The 21,674-nt window shown below is 43.7% G+C and overlaps 1 protein-coding gene across 7 annotated transcripts in view; it reads left to right on the forward strand.

Moving 5' to 3' along the window:
• Positions 1-21,674, forward strand: part of LOC137370043 (polyamine-modulated factor 1-binding protein 1-like) — a 719,669-nt gene that overhangs the window by 242,610 nt on the left and 455,385 nt on the right. For all 7 annotated transcript variants that reach the window (XR_010975068.1, XM_068032077.1, XM_068032078.1 and 4 more), the window contains 2 exons: positions 11,118-11,276; positions 12,654-12,737. Coding sequence is in view for 6 of the 7 variants with exons in the window: in XM_068032077.1 (XP_067888178.1) it covers positions 11,118-11,276; positions 12,654-12,737 (243 nt within the window). In the remaining variant the exon portion in view is untranslated. The remainder of the gene's footprint in view (positions 1-11,117; positions 11,277-12,653; positions 12,738-21,674) is intronic.

The following is a 21,674-nucleotide window of genomic DNA, read 5'->3' on the forward strand; positions in this document are numbered from 1 at the left end:
TGGTAGCCAGGGCTGCGCCCTCATGATGGCAGGATTGTGTAGCGTGCAACAGTCTGCCACAAATTTTGACACCCACTCTGCTCCTCTAGAGCAGTCCAGACAGCAGATGCATTGTTTGTGTGCCAATGGTCTGCTGTATCACGTTTCATGTGACAGCATCACTTTTAATGTATGCATGCTGCGCACTGAGGTCATTAGCCATGTGGTCAGCAGATAGCTCTTGTTACCCAACAGCCACCCTTTGATTTGCCCTAGTAGATCAAATGCAGCTGGCACAGCGGACTGCTGCAAATTGAAGACATCATGACTGCTGCCAGTACACTAATCCTTAACCTGCATGATTTACTACCTATGGTCACATATCAGCTGGATTTTGAAGCAGTGGAATCCCTTTTGGTTCCGGTTTAGGGCAGAGTTGACATGAGGCGCCCACAAAGTGATGTGCATGCAGTCAGTGGCACCCTGCACCATGAGGATGCCTGCAGTCCTAGCAAAGCCACATGCTCTCCCTGCCTGTTGGTCTCTGGCAAGAGAAAATGAAATGTAGTTAGCTGTCACTGAGTAGAGTGCTTCAGTGACCTCCATTATGCAACAGTGGACAGCAAAGTGCAAGATGTTGCAAATAATTTCAGATCCAGCCTGGAAGAAGCTTGATACATAAATGTTCATTGCCATGGTCACCTTTCTTTACAGCCACTGGCAATGTGGTCCTTGCCCTGCTCTGAGGTTGAAGTTGTGGCTGCAGCAGGTGATGGATTTCAGTGAGGACATTCTTACTGAAACACAGACTTCTTGCATATTATTCTTCACTGCGATTCAGGTAGGTCACACCCTGGGTGGATATAGCCTCCTTGTGGCATCTCTTCTCCCCCTTATGCTCTCCCTCTTCCAGAAGCTTTTCCTGCTGTTTGTGGCCTCTGTTCATTCTCCAAGTTAAGCTGTATTCCAAGAGTAATGTCTACTAGGGCACCTGTGTCTGGGAGCATCTGCTTTTTGCAAAAGCCTTGAAGTCAGCAAAAACTCCTTCAGCACCTGCCACACCACTCTCTGTACATTATTTGCAATGTTAAGCAACCAACGTTTGCAGAATCAAAGCAACAGCCAGAACAATTCAAACAGCAACTAACATATAAGTAGTTGATGACCCTTTTAAATAGAGCTGGTGGGGAGGTTCCTTCCTGTTGCTTAACGTGTGTTTAGCTGTGCGAGGTTAATGGAAAGTGTCGGCTGGAGCATGGAGCTCCAAAATGGCAGTGCTTCCTTCAAGTCAGCATTGCATGCTGATTGGGGTCATGATTACCTGCTTTGCATCCTTCTGGTGGCTGTTCACTTTGCATGCGCTAATGCCCTCACTAAAATGGCATTTGGTTTTGCCCCACAAGTGTGTGTGCGCGTGTACTGCAGTTGCTATTTTGGAGTTCTAAGGCAATTGTAGAGCCCCAAAAACGAACACAAGCAATCCCAAATTCTCGCCCAATGTGTCAAACAGAAAATATCTTCGTAAGATAGAAGTCAGAAATTCCATAGCCAGTGACTTAATAACATTAGCAATCATGTTTTCTTTTTAAAGAGAGGAACATTTCTTCCTGTGTTCTGAAGAATAATTAAACTCACATTGACGTCGTCCTCCACAGTTCCTTCACCAACAATTAAAGTCTTGCCCGAGGCTGTTTATTTAAGAATATTAAGATATGGTTTCTGCCAAGCTGAGAAATGCTGGGCCACAGTTTGCAATGGCTGATGGCCTCTGTGCTGCCTCAAAGTATTATTTTAAAGCCAGTTAAATTGTTCAACTTTGTAGCCGAGAGCTCACACCTTCACCTCAGCAGCAAATTTTATATTGTATATTGCATGATACAACATTCTCATACTTACATAGAACATAGAACAGTACAGCACAGTACAGGCCCTTCGGCCCATGATGTTGTGCCGAACCTTTAACCTACTCTAAGATCAAACTAACTACCTACCCTTCATTCTACTATCATCCATGTACCTATCCAAGAGTCGCTTAAATGCCCCTAATGTATCTGCTTCTACTACTACCGCTGGCAGCGCATTCCACGCACCCACCACTCTTTGTGTAAAGAACCTACCTCTGACAACTCCCCGAAACCTTCCTCCAATCACCTTAAAATTATGCCCCCTGGTGCTGGCCCTTTCCACCCTGGGAAAAAGTCTCTGGCTATCCACTCTATCTATGCCTCTCATCATCTTGTTACCCCTCTATCAAGTCACCTCTCATCCTTCTTCGCTCCAATGAGAAAAGCCCCAGCTCCCTCAATCTTTCTTCGTAGAACATGCCGTCCAGTCCAGGCAGCATCCTGGTAAATTTCCTCTGCACCCTCTCTAAAGCAGAATAGCATATCATACTGCCTTCTATGAGCAATGCCACAGAAGATCCAGCAATATTTCTTTTATTTGTTCATGGGTTGTGGGCATCACTGGCTAGGCCAGCATTTATTGCCTTTGAGGAGGAGGTGGTGAGCTGCCTTCTTAAACTGCTGCTGACCTAGGGGTGTAGGTACACCGACAGTGCTGTTAGGAAGGGAGTTCCAGGATTTTGCCCCAGAGACAGTGAAGGAACGGCGATATAGTTCCAAGTCAGGATGGTGTGTGGCTTGGAGGGGAACTTGCAGGTGGTGGTGTTCCCATGCATCTGCTGCCCTTGTCCTTCTTGATGCTAGAAGTTGTGGGTTTAGAAAGTGCTGTCGAAGGAGCCTTGGTGAGTTGCTGCAATGCATCTTGTAGATGGTACACACTGCTGCCACTGTGCATCGGTGATGAAGGGAGTGAATGTTGAAGGTTGTGAATAGGGTGACAATCAAGTGGGCTGCTTTGTCCTGGATGGTGTCGAGCTGCTTGACTGTTTGAGCTGCACCCATCCAGGCAAGCCGAGCGTATTCCATCACACTCCCGACTTGTGCCTTGTAGATAGATGGTGGACAGACACTGCGGAGACAGGAGGTGAGTTACTCGCTGCAGAATTCCTAGCCTCTGACCTACTCTTGCAGCCACAGTATTTATGTGATTGGTCCAGTTCAGTTTCTGGTCAATGGTGGCCCCCAGGATGTTGATAGTGGGAAATCCAGCGATGGTAATGCCATTGAACATCAAAGGGTGATGGTTAGATTCTCTCTTGTTTGAGATGGTCATTGCCTGGCCATTGTGTGGCACGAATGTTACTTGCCACTTATCAGCCCAAACCTGGATGTTGTCCAGGTCTTGCTGCATCTGAACACTGGTTGCTTCAGTATCTGAGGAGTCGCAAATGATGCTGAACATTGTGCAATCATCAGCGAACATCCCCACTTTTGACTTTTTGATGGAGGGAAGGTAATTGATGAAGCAGCTGAAGATGGTTGGGCCTAGGACACTACCCTGAGCAACTCATGCAGTCCTGAGACCGAGATGATTGACCTCCAACAACCACAACTATCTTCTTTTCTGCTAGGTATGACTCCAACCAGCAGAGAGTTTTCTCCCTGATTCCCATTGACTCCAGTTTTGCTAGGGCTTCTTGATGCCATAATCAGTTAAATGCTGCCTTGATGTCAAGGGCAGTCATTCTTGCCTCACCTCTAGTATTCAGCTCTTTTGTCCATGATTGGGCCAAGGCTGTAATGAGGTCAGGAGCTGAGTGGCCCTGGCAGAACCCAAACTGAGTGTCAATGTGCAGGTTATTGCTGAGCAAGTGCTGCTTGGTCACATTGTTGACGATCCCTTCCATCACTTTGCTGATGATCGAGAGTAGATTGATAGGGCAGTAATTGGCTGGATTGGATTGTTCCTGCTTTTTGTGGGCAAATATATTTGCAAGTAAATAAATAAATGTAAAATGAGTCTTGCATGTAGATACACATGAGCCAGTTTCCATAACGATTTTTTTGTTGCGTTATTTCTGCCTTGCTTTTTGGATGCAGCAATGTTTTTGAATTGATTTTACTCGTGAGAGTCCCTTTGTTCCTGATCTCTAAGTAGATGTCGCTGTTTAACTTACCACTGAAACCTCCACTCTGTGTCACCGGCCTGAAGTCTTTCTAGCCAATGGTGCGGTGGTGTGTTGGTTCCAATCCCTCATCCGGGGGTTGGGGGTATCTGATCCCTGGGGTTGGGGGAGTGGGGGCAGTGGTCTCAACCCTGAACAGGATGGGAGAGACCCAATCCCAGGGAAACATGCAAGTTTGGAGGACCAGGAGGAAGCCGCTGCCCAGGGTTAAAACTCTAAGCAGGTTAGATGTGAGGCTCCCAGCATCATATTATTTAAATAGCCAAGCCTGAGATCAGGTTGCCTTTCCATCCCTGGTCCTGCTCCTGTATAATTTGTTGGAGACTGGTTGGAGTTGGGTTTGAGATTTTTTTTTTATTTACGTATCACTTGACCCCAACCCACCCATTTTTGGGGGTTTAAATTTAACTCTTTATTGGCTGCCATGATCAGATTTTTGTTTTGTTTTGACTCTTGCCAAGTACTTTTCCACCTCCTTTCTGCCATTTGTAGTGTGACTGCAGTTTTTGCCTCACTTCAAACAAGACATGTAGGTTTTCTATGGTGATTGTTCTCTACCTTTGCTTTCTGGAATAAGAGGTTCAAATGAAGGAGGTCAGGCGGGATCAGAGATGCATGGTATACCCACCTGCTGGTACCCCACACCACAATATACGGCAGAGGTGCTCTTACATGCTGTTCACTTTACAAAGGAAGCTGTCACTGAATTATCACAGATGCACCCCTTCTCGTCGTAGGCACCATTCTGTCCGTGCTGTTAAGGTCACCACTGCCCTGTACGTTAGTACCACGGAGTCATTCCAGACTACCACTGAGTACGTTTGTTGCAGAACCCAAACAGATGTATCGAGCAAGACATGAGTGCATTGTTCGTGTAGCAATTTTATTAGCTGTCATATCAATGTGACAGATGGAATTTTATTGAGTGGCAGGAATTCTCCAAGGTATAAAGATAGAAACATAGAAAATAGGAGCAGGAGTAGGCCATTCGGCCCTTCGTGCCTGCTCCGCCATTCAAAAAAGATCATGGCTGATTGAATAATTCAGTACCCTGTTCCCACTTTCTCCCCATATCTCTTGATCCCTTTGGCATTAAGAAATATATCTGTCTCCTTCTTGAATATATTTAATGGGCATTGTAAAAAAAAAAATTGCCGTTAGTGTAGGTAGGTGGTAGGAGAATTGAGGGAAGGTGGGGATGTGCGAGGGAAAATGGGATTAATGTAGAATTAGTATAAATGGATGGTTGATGGTCGGCACGGACTTGGTGGGCCGAAGGCCCTGTTTTGGTGCTGTATCTCTCTATGACTCTGACTTGGCCCCCACTGCCTTCTGCGGTGGAGAATTCCACAGGTTCACCACCCTCTGAGTGAAGAAATTTCTCCTCATCTCGGTTCTAAATGGCATACCCCATATCCTGAGACTGTGACCCCTGGTTCTGGACTCCCCTGCCATTGGGAACATCCTCCCTGCACCTAGCCTGTCTAGTCCTGTTAGAATTTTATATGTTTCCATGAGATCCCCTCTCATTCTTCTAAACTCTAGTGTATATATAGGCCTAGTCGACCCAATCTCTCCTCATACGTCAATCCTGCCATCCCTGGAATCAGCCTAGTAAATCTTCTTTGCATTCCCTCCATGGCTAGAGCATCCTTCCTCAGATAAGAAGACCAAAACTGCACACACTACTCCAGATGTGGTCTCACCAAGGCCCTGTATAACTGCAGTAAGACATCCTTGCTCCTGTACTCAAATCCTCTTGCAATGAGGGCCAACATACCATTCGCCTTCATAACTGCCTGCTGCACCTGAATGCTTGCTTTCAGTGACTGGTGTACAAGGACACCCAGGTCTCGTTGCACCTCCCCCTTTCCCAATCTATCACCATTCAGATAATCTGCCTTTCTGTTTTTACAACCAAAGTGAATAACCTCACATTTATCCACGTTATACTGCATCTGCCATGCATTTTCCCACTCACCCAACTTGTCTAAATCACATTGGAGTCTCTTTGCATCCTCTTCACAGCTCACATTCTCCCCCCCCCCGCAGCTTTATGTTGTCTGCAAACTTGGAAATGCTACATTTAGTTCCCTCACCCAAGTCATTAATATATATTGTGAATAGCTGGGGCCCAAGTACCGATCCCTGCGGTACCCCACTAGTCACTGCCTGCCACCCGGAAAAAGACCCGTTTATTCCCACTCTCTGTTTCCTGTCTGTCAACCAATTCTCAATCCATGCCAGTATATTACCCTCAATCCCATGTGTTTTAATTTTGCACAGTAACCTCTTATGTGGGACCTTATCAAAAGCCTTCTGAAAATCCAAATACACCACATTCACTGGTTCTCCCTTATCTATTCTACTAGTTACATCCTCAAAATACTCCAGTAGATTTGTTAAGCATGATTTCCCTTTCGTAAACCCATGCTGACTTTGTCCAATCCTGTTTATGCTTTCCAGGTGTTCTGCTATCACATCCTTTATAATAGACTCTCGCATTTTTCCCACTACTGATGTAAGGCTAACTGGTCTGTAATTCCCTGTCTTTTCTCTCCCTCCTTTTTTTAAATAGTGGGGTTACATTTGCCACCTTCCAATCTGTAGGAACTGCTCCAGAGTCGATAGAATTTTGGAAGATGACCACTGTCTTGGTCCTGTAGTTTTTTTTTCCAGGAATGTGCGGTTTGCCTTTAATGTTTGCAGAGGATCAGTTTTGCTTTAAGAGCTGGCAAGCCTTAGGAGTTATAGGAAGGTGCATTTTCATTGCTCAGAAACAGCCATTTGGAGACTGCGATTCAAAGGGTGCATTCTTGTTACCATAGATACAGCCACTGGGAGTGAGTCTCATGCGATACATTTGTTACAATTCAATTTTGAACTGACTTTTAGTTGAAGACAGTTTGTTCTAACAGCACACAGATACGGAGACATACAGCCACAGCTGGTTTTGGCACCTCATGAAAGAGCTCTCAACCATAAACTGAAGGAATAGGATTTTAGTCTGTTTGATTATTATCTCTCAAAATTCGAAAAAACCATCAGGCCAAAACAGAGATCTCTAGTAATTTAAATTGAAGAAAGGGAAGTTAGACTGTGACAATCTTTTATCCCTCAAAAACTCTAAAGTCAGATTGATTCTGTTGAAAGTGTTTGCAAGTTGTTAATTGTTGAAATTTGCTGGAGAAGGAAAGCAACATTCTGTGAGGATTTCAAGCAACATTGGAGTGTAAATTTGCAAGGACTCTAATTTTTTCTATTTAAAATGTTTATATCTTCATAGTGTTTAAGAATTTAGTTCTTCTAGTTAAAGAGTTAATTTGTTGATTTAAAGACACCTGGTTTGGTTAGCCTCATTCGGGGGTTAACAGATGGTACAATTTGGCTGGGTGTTCCTTTAATTTGGAAAGTTTTAAATGATATGTTAGGTGATCTGTGGAGCAAGGGGATTGAATTATCAGTGCGTTTCTCCCAACAGAACAAACAGAATTGTATATTTTGATTGGAGGGATTGACTGGAGTGGTCGGTCGTAACACCACCAATGCATTCACTATTTCCAGGGCCACTTCCTTTAGTACTCTGGGATGTAGATTATCAGGCCCTTAACCACATTAATTTCCCTAGCACTTTTTTTTTTACTAATATTGATTTCCTTCTGTTCCTCCCTCTCATTAGACCTTTGGTTCCCTAACATTTCTGGAAGGTTATTTGCGTCCTTGTTTGTGAAGACAGAACCATAGTATGTGTTTAATTGTTCTGCCATTTCTTTGTTCCCCATTATAGTTTCCCCCGTTTCTGACTGCAAGGGACTGAAAGATGACACCCGTAGGTTGACTTTGCTGTTCACAAAGTACCACATATGTTTTTGATGGCATACTAAGTTCATAATTACTGTTAAGCAGCCTCACTGGCCCTGAACGAGTAATATTATGTTTGTTGAATGTCAAATTTCTCCATTATAAGGAATTCTGCATATTTTTAAAATAATACAATTTTCTTTTTTTTTTAGAAAAGTTTGCTTATGATATTTTAGCTTCAACCTTAACCCCATGTGTATGTCCTAATCATTTATTTTGCTATCCATAAAATTTAAAATTAAAAGTGAAGGGATTCAGTGGTTTTTACTTCCTGGTTTGCCATTTGAGAATATTTCAATGTGATTGGCTGCTTAGCCTGCTTGATGACTTAATTGCTGCTGGACATCTGGAGATCCACTTGACATGGTGCCATATTCAATCTGATATTGGGAAAGGGGAGTTCCACACCACAGAAATTGCTAGATATTTGTGGGCAACTTTGAGGTCAGCGCCAAATGCTGTTGCCTTACCACTGACCACAACCTAGCTCTGTTTCTTTTCCTCCTTTTCTTACTCTGCAACGCGAGAAAGCAAAGTAATACTAAGAAGTAGAGCTATCTTGTAAATAGATGTTTTAGACTTTAATAAATTACTTTTACTTGTACTGAGGCTGCTGGAATAACAGCACTGTCTCTTGTTGAAGAGCAAGAAGGAAACGTAGTAGCACTGAAAACTCTTCAACAGCAACAACCAAACAGGGTGGGAATAGAGAGAAAAGCACATGGAGGAGCAGGTCAAGTGTGTGTGAGATAGATTGCAAGTTGCTGTGAGCTGCATTATGAATAATGATGGAATAGTGAAATGAGAATTATCTATTGTGTAATTGGATGACTAGTCACTGCATGTCTATTGCCAGAGTAAAATGTTACAGGGTGTATTAAGTTTTTACTTGGTGACAGGAATGTTGCAATTATTAGCAGATTTTACTGGATAAACAAGGCTATCTTTAATGAACTAAATACATGCATATGTTAAAGTACTTGGATTATTAAGACAATAAATAATTCACCTTTACTATTTTAATGTTTAGTATGATATTTATTTACAAATAATGGCATTTTAAAAAATTCGTACATGGGATATAGATGTTGATGGAATGGCCAACATTTATTGCCTTTCCCTAATTGCCTTTCTGAAGGTGGTTTTGAGCCACTTTCTTGAACTGTTGCAGTTTGTGTGGATTAGGTACACTCAGTGTTATTAGGTAGGGAGTGTCAGGATTTCGACCCTGTGACGATGAAGGAACAGCGATATATTTCCAAGTTGGGATGATGTGTGACTTGGAGGGGAACTTGCTGGTGGTGTTCCTATGCACCTGCTGCCCTTGTTCATCTAGGCGATGAAGGTCGTGGGTTCAGAAGGTGCTGTCTAAGAAGCCTTGGTGAGTTGCTGTAGTGCATCTTGTAGCTGGTTCACTCTGCAGCCATGATGCATTGATGATTGAGGGATTGAATGCATAAGGTTGTGGATGGTGTGCCAGTCAAGTGTGCTTTGTCCTGGATAGTGTCAAGTTTCTTAATTCAGGATGTTGATGATGGGGGATTCAGTGATGGTAATGCCATTGAATGTGAAGGGGATGCGGTTAGATTCCCTCTTGTTGAAGATGGTCATTGCCTGGTTCTTGTGTGGAATGTTACTTGCCACTTATCAGCACGGGAATGGATTGCTTTTTTAGCTGAGGAGTTGCAAATGGAACTGAACACCGTGCAGTCATCAGCACATATCTCCACTTCTGACAGTATGATGGAAGGAAGGTCATTGAATAAATAGCTGAAGATGGTTGGGCCTAGGACACTGCCTTGAGGAGATCCTGCAGTGATGTTCTGGATCTCTAACAACCACAGCCATCTTCCTTTGTGTTAGGTATGACTGCAGCCAGTGGTTTTAGTTTTACCCCGATTCCCTGGGATGGCGGGGTTGTCTTATGAGAAGAGATTGCAGAAACTGGTCAGTTTCTGATGAAAGGCACTGACCTGAAACATTAACTCTGCTTCTCTCTCCACAGATGCTGCCAGACCTGCTAAGTTTTTCCAGCACTTCCTGTTTTTATTTCAGATTTCCAGCATCCGCAATATTTTTCTTTTATTCAGAAACTGGGCCTGTATTTTCTAGTGTTTCAAAGACGAGAGGTGATCCATTGAAACTTAAAAATTCTTATAGGGCATGACAAGGTAGATGTGGAGAGGATGTTTCCTCTGGTTGGTGAGTCTAGAACCAAGGGACATAGTCTCAGAATACGGGACAGGCCATTTAAGACTGAGATGAGGAGGAATTTCTTTACTCAGACGGTGGTGAATCTGTGGAATTCTCTACCCCAGAGGGCTGTGGAAGCTCAATCATTGAGCATGTTGAAGACCGAACTCAATAGATTTCTGGATTACAATGACATCAGGGATATGGGGATAATGGGAAAAATGGCATAGAGGTGGATGATCTGTTTGAATGGTGGAGCAGGCTCGACAGGTTGTATGGCATACTCCTGCTGCTATGTTCCTATGATCCCATTGACTTCTATTTTACTAGACCTTGATGCCACACTCGGTCAAAAGCTTCCTTGATATCGAGGGCAGTCATTTTCACCTTGCCTACAGAATTCAGCTCTTTTGTCCATGTTTGGACAAAGGCTGTAATGAGAGCTGGACCAAGTGGCCCTGGCAGAATGCAAACTGAGCATCGGTGAGCAGGTTATTGCTGAGTAAGTGCTGCTTGATAGCACTGTCAATGATGCCTTCAATCACCTTTGCTGATGATTGAGAATAGACTGATGGGGCAGTAATTGGTTTGGCTGAATTTGTCCTGCATTTTGTGAACAGGACATACCTGAATAATTTTCCACTTTGTTGGGTCAATGCCAGTGTTGTAGCTGTACTGGAACAGCTTGGTTATTGGTGTGGCTTGGCTATTTTGGAGCACAAGTCTTCAACAGTACAGCCATTATTTTCATTGTCATTATTATTCACCAAATTATGATGGTAAATTTTACTTATTTCTGCTTTAATAATTAGATTAAATCTAAATGTAAATCTTAATTCCGGCCATACAATGTTTTAGCCCTACCAGTTATTGTAGGTGATATGGTATGCTTATTTGTGATTTAATTACAACTCATAAATGGCTCCTTTTCAAATGTTAAAAATAGTTTATTATTTGGCTATAATTAGAATAAATGTAAAACTTTTCAAATCCAAGTTTGCATGTCTTCTTCATAAGATCATTACACATGAAGACAATTGTTTCCTAATGAAAGGTTCAAAAGAAGAAAATCACCATTATTGACCTGAAAGATCAGATGAAACAACTTCAACAGCAATTCAATGAAACTGTTGAGGACAATGGACGCTTACGAGCCCGACTTCAAGCTTGGATGATCACTGCTGAAAGCGAACAAGATATCCTTTCAAATGAGGTAATTTCTTGAATTTTTAATAAATATTCAGACAAATATATTTGAATTGCATAGATCTTTGAAGGTGGCAGGACATACTGAGGGAGTAGTTGGCAAAGCATATGTGATCTTGGGCTTCATAAATAGTGGTATTGAGTACAAAAGCAGGAATGTTGTGCTGAACCTTTATAAAGCTCTGGTTAAGCCACAACTAGAGTATTGCATCCAGTTCTGGTTATCATACTTTAGGAAGGACGTGAGTGTCCTTGGGAGAGTGCAGAGGAGATTTACCAGAACAGTTCCAGGATTAGGTTGGAGAAGCTGGGGGTATTCTCCTTGGAGCAAAGGAGGTTGAGGGGAGATCTGATAGAGGTGCACAAGATTATGACAGGTTTAGATAAGGCAGAGAAAGAAAATCTGTTTTCATTATTTGATGGTACAAGGACTAGGGGGACACAGATGTAAGATTTTTGCTAAGAGATACAGGGGGAATATGAGGAAGAACTTTTTTTACACTGAGTGGTAATGACCTGGAACACTCTGTCTACGAGGGTTGTGGAAGCGGAGATGGTCTATGATTTCAAAAAGAAATTGAATAGGCATTTGAGGGAAATAAACTTGCAGGGCTGTGGGGATAGAGCAGGGGAATGGGACTGACTAGATTGCTGGCAGAGACTTGAGAGGTCAAATGGCCTCCTTCTGTGCTGCTATGACTCTATGGGCTGGATAGTATCTGGCCCTTTGAGATGAGCCGGGGGGCAGACAAAATGGCATGGGGTCACATTGGTCATTGTGTGCCCAACCTTGTCCTGCCCCTATGCCATTTGTCTGATCGGCACCGTGGCAGATGGGAAGTCTGCTGGGAGTTCCAATTAAGCCAGTTAACTGGCTCATTAAGGGCTACCGCCTATCACTGCTGGTATTTAGTGCTGCTAATGTCGGAGGGGTCTGGCACTGCATGGTGACAACGCCAGGTAAAACCTGGCAACCTACTAGCAAACTCAGGGAGGACCCTCCTACTTTGCCTCTCTGTGGCCCATGAAGGGCTCCCCCAATGGCAAGGTCCTCCCCTGCTGAAAGAGCCCTCTAACTCCACCCTCAATAATGACCCAACCCACCTCACCTTGCAGGGGCCTGCCTGAGTGGCCTCGGCAAGCCTGACCCCACTTAACTGCCTTCTGGGACCTCCCCCATGGCTGCTCTGTGCCTCCTGCAGTACCAGCATCCTCAATGGCGGGTAGTTACTTGGGCCCCGGGTCTGATAAAGGGCTGAGGCGGGGTCACCCCCCCCCGCCCCCCCAGCCTTCCACCCCGTGGCCAGGAGCCCTGTCGCCAAAATAACATCCAGCCCTCTAACTCAAAGTTAATTTCTATCTCTTTAAATTTATAAATCTACAGGTCTTTTGTAAGGAAGACATAATCCATAAACTTCGAATGAAGCAACTAGCTCAAGATGAAAAATGTAATATAGCAGAAGAGCAGGCAAGTTTTAAAATTTTGTTAATATAGCTTGTGATGCAAACAATTTTAATAATTTAAATTATTTTTATTCTAAAAATACATATATAAGATTTAATAGACTTCTATTAAATTCTAAACTTTTTATATTTTATAGCTGCAAATGTATATATTCCAAACAAATGCCAGCTTATGTTTTTGTTTTGTACCAGTATGTAATTCAATATTTTTCCTATTCCAGCAACCTTCATTTATTCAAGGTATTAATGTAGAGAGCCATTATGGCATAATACTTTGAATACATTCTAACATTGACTCCAAAATGACACCCTATTATTTACCCTTCCCTCAATCTACAAGGTGCCTCCCATGATGCGATGCATCAGTCCTCTTCTCTGTTGTCTCCCGAAGGATCCTGAACTGGAAAAAAGCCTAGTTCATTAAGCTAGGGAGGGTTCTGACCTCAATTAACTGTGCAGATGGGTTAACAAACATGTGTTAAGATTAGAGATGGAGAATTTTCAAATTTTAGATGGATAAAATGGAAAGGTGAAAGGGGGAGGTGCATCAACGGATAGTGTTCTTTGAATAAATAGTATAAGACTAAATGGAAACCTTAAAGCCAGGCGTATGATAAAACTAATACTAAAGAATACTATGAGGAATGTGAGAAGTGTAACAAGGAGGTAAAAAATAAAAGGACTAAATGAGAACTTAAAAAAGACTAGATAATATACAAGGAAATAGTAACAGCTTTTGTAAGGATATTAAAAGTGAAAGAATAATTAGAGAGACTGTTGGCTGGCTCAGAGATTAAGAGGGACATTAGTTTGTGAAGTTAAATTTGTGGGGAAAATATATGTTAAATAATTATTTTACATCAGATTTTGCAAATAATAATGAAAGTGAGAATGTAGGTGTACGTGAGAATTTCTCATTTTGTTCAGTTTTTAAGCTGCTTTATTCCACATATATGCACCTTTTTCTGCTATGCACCTTTTTTAAATTCCCAGAGGGAAGGAGGGCCAGTAGCGGACAACTGAGAGTCTGGGACCAGGGATCTCTCAAAACAGTGGGTTTCAAATATTCATTAATTACTAAGATAGGCTAACAAATTACTTATTCTTTTTGATCTTTGTGGGGAACAACTTTAAAGTGTAGCTCATTAGAATTTTAATCCTGTTTTGCCTCCTCACTCTTATCTGAAAACTTGTATGAGCACACTTTGCTTTAAAAGCTCAATTTCCTTACTCTTTTCCAAATTCTTCAATGGAAAAATGGGAAGCCATTTTGGACATTCACCAGAAATGGCTGCCCCGCCTACCTGAGGCTGCCATCAGGAGGCCCAAACCATTTTTGGAATTAAGTGATGCCTGTGAACTCTGCCCTGCAATTCACCAGTCAGGGTAGTGTGGCAAATTAGCTGGATTCCATGTGGGGCCCGGCAATAGAATCATAGAACCATAGAAAAAGTACAGCACAGAACGAGGCTATTCAGTCCATTGTGTCCGTGCCGGCCTAATAAACTAGCCTCCCAAATTAATCCCATCTTCCAGCACCTGGTCCATAGCCCTGCCGGTTACAGCACTTCAGGTGTATGTCCAGGTACCTTTCAAAAGAATTGAGGGCCTCTGCCTCCACCACCATTCCTGGCAGCGAATTCCAGACACCCGCCACCCTCTGGGTGAAAATGTTTCCCCTCATGTCCTCTCGAATCCTTCTATCAATCACCTTAAATCTGTGTCCCCTGGTAACTGACCTCCCCACCAGGGGAAACAGGGCCTTCCTATCCACTCTATATAGGCCCCTCATAACTTTGTACCTCAATCAAGTCACCCCTCAGCCTCCTCTGTTTCAGGGAAAACAACCCTAGCCTATCCAGTCTTTCTTCATAGCTGCAACCCTCAAGCCCTGGCAACATTCCTGTAAATCTCCTCTGTTCTCTCTCTAGAGCAATTATGTGCTTTCTGTAATGTGGTGACCAGAACTGCATGCAATACTTCAGCTGTGGCCTAACCAGCATTTTATACAGTTCCAGCATCACATCCCTGCTTTTGAATTACATACCTTGGCCAATAAAGGAAAGCAATTCATATGCCTTCTTCACCACTCTATCCACTTGTCTTGCCACCTTCAGGGACCTGTGGACATGCACTCCAAGTCTCTCACTTCTCCACCTCTCAATATCCTCCCATGTATTGTGTTTCCCTCGCTTTATTTGCCCTCCCCAAATGCAATATCTCACACTTCTCTGGATTGAATTCCATTTGCCACTTTCCGCCCACTCAACCAAAACATGGATATCATGGAGTTCACGGCTTTCCTCCTCACTATTAACTACACGGACATTTTTTGTGTCATCAGCAAATTTCCCAATCATGTCTCCCACATTTAAGTCCAAATCATTAATATATACCACAAACAGCAAGGGACCCAACACTGAGCCCTATGGAATGCCACTGGAAACAGCTTTCCATTTGCAAAAACATTTCTCGACTAGTACCCTTTGTTTCCTGTCCCTGAGCCAATTCTGGATCCAACCTGCCACATTCCCCTGTATCCCATGGGCTTTCACTTTACTGACCAGTCTGCCATGCGGAACCTTGTCAAATGCCTTACTAAAATCTATGTAAACCACATCCACTGCACTACCCTCATCAATCCTCCTTGTTACTTCCTCAAAAAACTCAACTAAGTTAGTAAGACATGACCTTCCCCTAACAAATCTGTGCTGACTATCCCTGATTAATCCGTGCCTTTTTAAGTGACTGTTAATCCTATCCCTCAGAATGGATTCTAACAATTTACCCACCACCAAGCTCAGATTGACTGGCCTATAATTATTTGGCTTATCCCTCGCACCCTTTTTAAACAATGGTACAATGTTCGCAGACCTCCAATTATCTGGTACCTCACCTGTATCTAGTGAGGAGTTGAAGACGATCCTCAGCACGTCCACTATTTTCTCCCTGGCTTCCCTCAACAACCGGGGATGCAATCCATCCTGTCCTGGTGATTTATCCACTTTCAGAGATATCAGACCCTCGAGCACATCCTCTGTCGTTATGCTTTATCATATCCAATATTTCACACTCCTCCTCTTTAACTACAATGTCTGCATCAACCCTCTCCTTTGTGAAGACAGAGACAAAAAAACTCATTAAGAATCCTGTCCACATCTTCTGCATCGACCCATAAGTTCCCTTATACATCTCTGATAGGCCCTACCCTTTCCTTAGTTATCCTCTTGCTCTTAATGTACTGATAAAACATCTTTGGGTTTTCCTTGATTTTACCTGCCAATAATTTTTCATATCCTCTCTTTGCTTTCCTAATTTCCTTTTTTTACTTCACCCCTGCACTTTCTGTACTCCTCTAGGCTTTCTAAAGTATTAAGATGTTTGTGATCTTCATGAGCTTTCTTTTTTTGCTTTAACTTGCTATGTAGGCTTTTCGCTAACCACGGGCTCTAGATTTGGCAGTACCACCCTTAATCTTTGTGGGGATGTGCCTACTCTGTGCCTGTAGTAACTCGCTGTTGAATGCCTCCCACTGGTTTGCCACTGATATTCCTTCAAGTAGCTGTATCCAGGCCACTTTCGCAGGTCACCTCTCAGTTTTGTAAAATTTGCCTTCCCCCAATTTAGAACCATTGCTCTGGTTTTATCTTTGTCCCTTTCCATAATTATGCTAAAACTAACTGTATTATGGTTGTTATCTCCAACATGGTCACCCACTGTTAGTTCATCCACTTGCCCAGCTTCATTAGCGAAGACTAAATCCAGAATTGTTATGTGCTGGCTAAAGAAGTTCTTTTGAACACAGATAGGTTGGACATCAGAGAATGGAGGAGTGAGGATTTGGGTGGGTGGTAATTTCAGTGGTATTTGGGTGTCACCCAGGCTGTTGGAATGCCAAAACTCTTCTGTGAACCCAGGATTACAAATTTCTTCAACTGTATATGGTTTAGTGGAAGTGAAATTTGAGTCAGTTGGCATACTTTGCCCCCAAGAACATGTCAAGAGTTCAATACCATAGGAAGCCTAGAGGAGTGTAGAAAGTGCAGGGGTGAAATTAAAAAAGGAAATTAGGAAAGCAAAGCGAGGGCATTAGAAAATATTGGCAAGTAAAATCAAGGAAAACCCAAAGATGTTTTATAAATACATAAGGGGCAATAGGATAATTAAATAAATAGTGGGGCCAATTAGAGACCAAATGGTAACTTTCGTGGAGGTGCAAGACGTCGGCATGGTTCATAATTATTGCATTGCATCTGTTTTCACAAAAGAGAGGGACAAAGCAGACATTGTAGTTAAGGAGCGGGAGTGTGAAATGTTGAATGGGATAAATACAGTGAGGGAGGAAATATTGAGATGTTTGGCATACTTGAAAGTGGATAAAGCACCAGGGCCAAATGAACTATATCCCAGGCTGCTGAGGGAAGCAGGTGAAGAAATAGAGGAGCTCTGACCATCATTTTCCAATCCCCTCTAGAGATGGGCGTGGCGCCAGACGACTGGTGGACTGCTAATGTTGTATTGTTGCTTACAAAGGAAGGAAGGGATAGCCCAAGTAATTACAGGTCAGTCAGCCTAATCTCAGCAGTGGGCAAAGTATTGGAAAGAATTCTGAGGGACAGGATAAATCTTCATTTAGAGAGACACAGATTAATCAAGGACAGTCAGCATGGATTTGTTAAGGCAAGGTCGTATCTGACTAATTTGACTGAATGTTTTGAGGAGATAACAAAGAGGGTCGAGGAGGGTAGCGTGTTTGATGTGGTCTACATGGTTTTTAGAAAAGCTTTTGATAAGGTCCCACATGACAAACCTGATCAGTAAATTAAAAGCTGATGGGATCCAAGGGAAAGTAGCAAGTTAGATCCAAAATTGACTCAGTGGCAGGAAGCAAAGGGTTATGATCGATGTGTGTTTTTGTGCCTGAAAGGCTGTTTCAAGTGGTGTTCCACAGGGTTCAGTACTAGGTTCCTTGCTGTTTATGGCATATATCAATGATTTAAACTTATATGTAGGGAGCATAATTAAGAAGTTTGCAGATGATATGAAAATTGGCCATTGTGGTTGATAAGTGAGGAAGAAAGCTGTAGACTGCAGGAAGTATCATTGGATTGGCCAGGTGGGCTGAAAAGTGGCAAATAGAATTTAGTCCTGAGAAGTGTGAAATAATGCATTTGGGGAGGAAAAGCAGGCAAGGGAATACACAAGAAATGGTAGGATCTAATAAGTGCAGAGGAACACAGGGACTTTGGAGTGTATGTCTACAGATCCCCAAAGGACAGGTAGATAAGGCATCAAGAAGGTTTACGGGCTATTTTATTTTATTGGCCAAGGCCTAGAGTATAAGAACAGGTATGTTATGCTAGAACTGTATAAAACACTAGTTAGACCACAACTAGACTACTGTGTACAGTTCTGGTATCTGCATTACAGGAAGTATGTGATCACACTAGAGAGGGTACAAAAGAGGTTTACGAGGATATTGCCAGGAATGGCAAATTTTAGCTATGAGGCAACATTGGATAGGCTGGGGTTGTTTTCTTTGGAACAGAGGAGTCGGACAGGAGATTTATTTTAGGTATTTAAAATTATGAGAGGACAAGGTAGAGTGGATAGGAAGGACCTATTTCTATTCGCAGAGGTCAATAACCAGGGTGCACAGACTTAAAGTAATTGGTGGAAGGATTAGAGAGGAGTTGAGGAAGAATCTTTTTAATCCAGAAATTTGGAAGCCTCTGCCTGAAAGGGTGTAGAGGCAGAAACCCTTATGGCATTTAAAGAACACTTGCATATGCACTTGTAGTGCCGTAACCTACAAGACTACGGAGCAAGAGCTAGTAGGTGGGATTAGGATGGATAGCTCTTTCTCGGCTGGCATTGCCATGTTGGACTGAATGGCCTCCTCAATGCTGTAAAGCTCTCTATGTTTCTAGGTGCCAAATTTTTTATTAAATGTGTAGCTATACACCAGTTTAGCAGTTTATGTAACAAGTCCACATTTATAGATTATCCCTTTGGGGTACTCCCGAAAGCGTTTTGAAAAAAAACACACTGACACAAATTGGAATGCACGGGTGCCACAACAATGTAAATAAGTATATCACTAAACGTTCACTAACTTGTGTCGTTTTTAATGTGTGAATGACGTGTGCTAGGATGTACTGCTCATGTCTCATCATTGGCCTTTCATAACTGTTAATGTATGGTATAACATCATTGCTATGTCAGCGTTACTCATGTTCGTCTCCACAGATGAAGTAACATGGACAATGCTGCTGCCTCTAATGGTTGAGACAAAGATGTTACAGATGCGATCTGCTGCACAAGAGGTGAACGAGGGTGCTGTGTGGCTTTCAGAGGACATGGTGGTTTTTATGGCGTGGAGAAACTTTGATCAATAAGGCGCTGTCATGCATCCCTAACTCTCTGCTCACCCTGCATGCGGTGCCTGGATGCTCTCTGTCCTCCCATGCACCTTTCCTACTGTAAGTCCTCATCGTCCGAGGAGGAATCATGCTCACGTCTCTCCTCGTCCTGCAAGGCCTCCTCCATATTGAATGCATAGTTGTGCAGAGCACAACAAACAGCAACGATACGAGCTACCCTTTCCAGCTGGTACTACAGGGCACCACCCGAACTATCCAGGCAGCGGAAGCACATTTTCATCATGCCGATCGCCTGCTCAGTGGTGACTTTTGTAGTTCTATGGCTGGCATTGTATCTCTCCTCTGCAGCAGTGGTGGGGTGTCTCACTGGTGTCAGGAGCCATGCCTGCAAGGGATAGCCCTTGTCTCCAAGAAGCCACCCATCCATCTGAGCCAGTTCAGTGAACAGCAACAGCAGCTGGGATTGGCACAGGATGAAGGCGTCATGGCAGCTGCCAGCAAAGTGGGCACAGATCTGCATGAAGTGCTTCTGGTGATCACATACTAACTGTACGTTGAAAGAGTGGAATCCCTTACTGTTGACATATTCAGCTGGTCGCCCGGCTGGAGCCTTGATGGCCACATGGATGCAATCTATGACCTCTTGCGCCTGCAGCAATCCCGCAATGGTGCTGAAACTGATGGCCCTCTGGGCCTGGTTCTTAGGATCCATCGTTCAGCGGACATAGTCACCGGCCCTCCAGTACAGAGCATCGGTGACTTCCCTGATTCAGCGGTGCACTATTGACTGTGTGACTCCACAAAGGTCTCCAGTGGGCCCCTGAAAAGATGCAGAGACGTAGAAGTTAAGAGCCGCTGTCACTTTGAGGGCCACATGTATAGGATGTCCACCGAAGCCCATCGGCTGCAGGTCGTCGTTGAGCAGGGCACAGAGATGTGTCACTGCCTCTCTCGACATCTGCAGTCACCTCTGACACTGGCGCTCTGTCATCTGCAGGTATGTCATGCGGGACTTGTAGATGCGCAGCAATCTGTGGTGGAGAGCTCTGCTTAGGGGCTGCTGCTGCTCACGACCGGGGGCCTCTACGTGAGCTGCACCTGCCTGCTGGTTTTGCCTGCACTGCATATGGATCCTCACGACAAGCGGATCAATGAATACCGGTTGTACCATCCCCATTTCCAAGTTGCAATTACACTCTGTTCCTTCACTTCCTTGAAGTTACCTAACAGGGCAGAGATTGATGTTGACTCATACATCAGGTGCTTTCATGCAGATACTATGTGGTGTGGCATGGCATTGCCTGTCTTAGCTCCCGCTAAGAGTGGCACAGCATGACCACATTCAGATTGTAACAGCTGCATCGATTGGCCCACCAGTCAGGTAACCTTTACACGTCTACTGTTTCTGGCACTCTGCCCATACACAGGGTGACTGGACTGCCAATACTCCTTCACTCACACAAACAATCAATGGCGCAGAACGGACAACCTTTACGGAGGGTGGGCACGCAGTACCACCCTACATGTCTGCAGTATTGTGCCCCCAGTAGTACCATCCCCCCTCCCACCTCCCTTGATGCCTGCAGAGTTGTACCCCCTTTAATACACTCCCCCTCCCACCTCCCTACACGTATGCAGAGTTGTTGTGCCCCCAGTACTACAATCCCCCCTCCCACCTCCGTGAAAATGCTTGCAGAGTCGAGACCCGTCTTGCAAGACTCACCTGCAAAGGCTTCAATGACTGCAACTGCTGTTCCACCGCTTTTATAAGTCATGAACGGGACGACACAAGAGAGACACCGTTCACCGGAAGATGCTGAATGGAGAAGTTAGAGGCAGTAGGATGCATAATGAGGCAAGGTAAGTAGCGCTTTGAATATTTAAATTGAGGTCCCACAGCTGAGTGGCGGGGGGACTGCTCCGAGGTCCCACCGTCGCCGGTAAAATGGGATGGGGCCTTCCTGACATCGGAGAGCGTGGCGGGCCTCTCCTGGAAGTATTTTCTGGGCGCCCCCGCCACGATCCCCAACATTGGGGGGCTGGTAAAATTCAGCCCGATGTTGAGTTTAAAAATAAAATTCTCATCCTTGTTTTCAAATCCCTCCATAGCCTCTCTCCTCCCTATCTCTGTAATATTCTCCAGCCCCATAACCCTCCAAGATCTCTGTGCACCTCTAATTCTGGACTCTTGTGCATCCCTGCTTTTAATCGCTGCAACATTGGTAGCTGCGCCTTCAGTTACCCTGGTCACAAGCTTTAGAGTACCCTCCCTACACCTCTCCGCCTTGCCACCTCCCATTTTTCCTTTAAGACACTCCTTACAAACCTCCTTCTTTGACCTGATATCTCCTTTTGTGGCTCAGTATCGTACTTCGTTTTATAATGCTCCCGTAAAGCACCTTGGGATGTTTTATTATGGTAAAGGCTCTATATAAATATATGTTGTTGATGACACCAGTGTACATTTCTGAACATTATACTAATCTTTCATGTATTTATATCAAAAAATATTCTATCCAGCTTGTTTCATGGCATGTAACCCCACAAATGTGTTAAAA

Source organism: Heterodontus francisci, chromosome 5 (genome assembly GCF_036365525.1).
Source record: "Heterodontus francisci isolate sHetFra1 chromosome 5, sHetFra1.hap1, whole genome shotgun sequence".
Lineage (NCBI taxonomy): Eukaryota > Metazoa > Chordata > Chondrichthyes > Heterodontiformes > Heterodontidae > Heterodontus > Heterodontus francisci.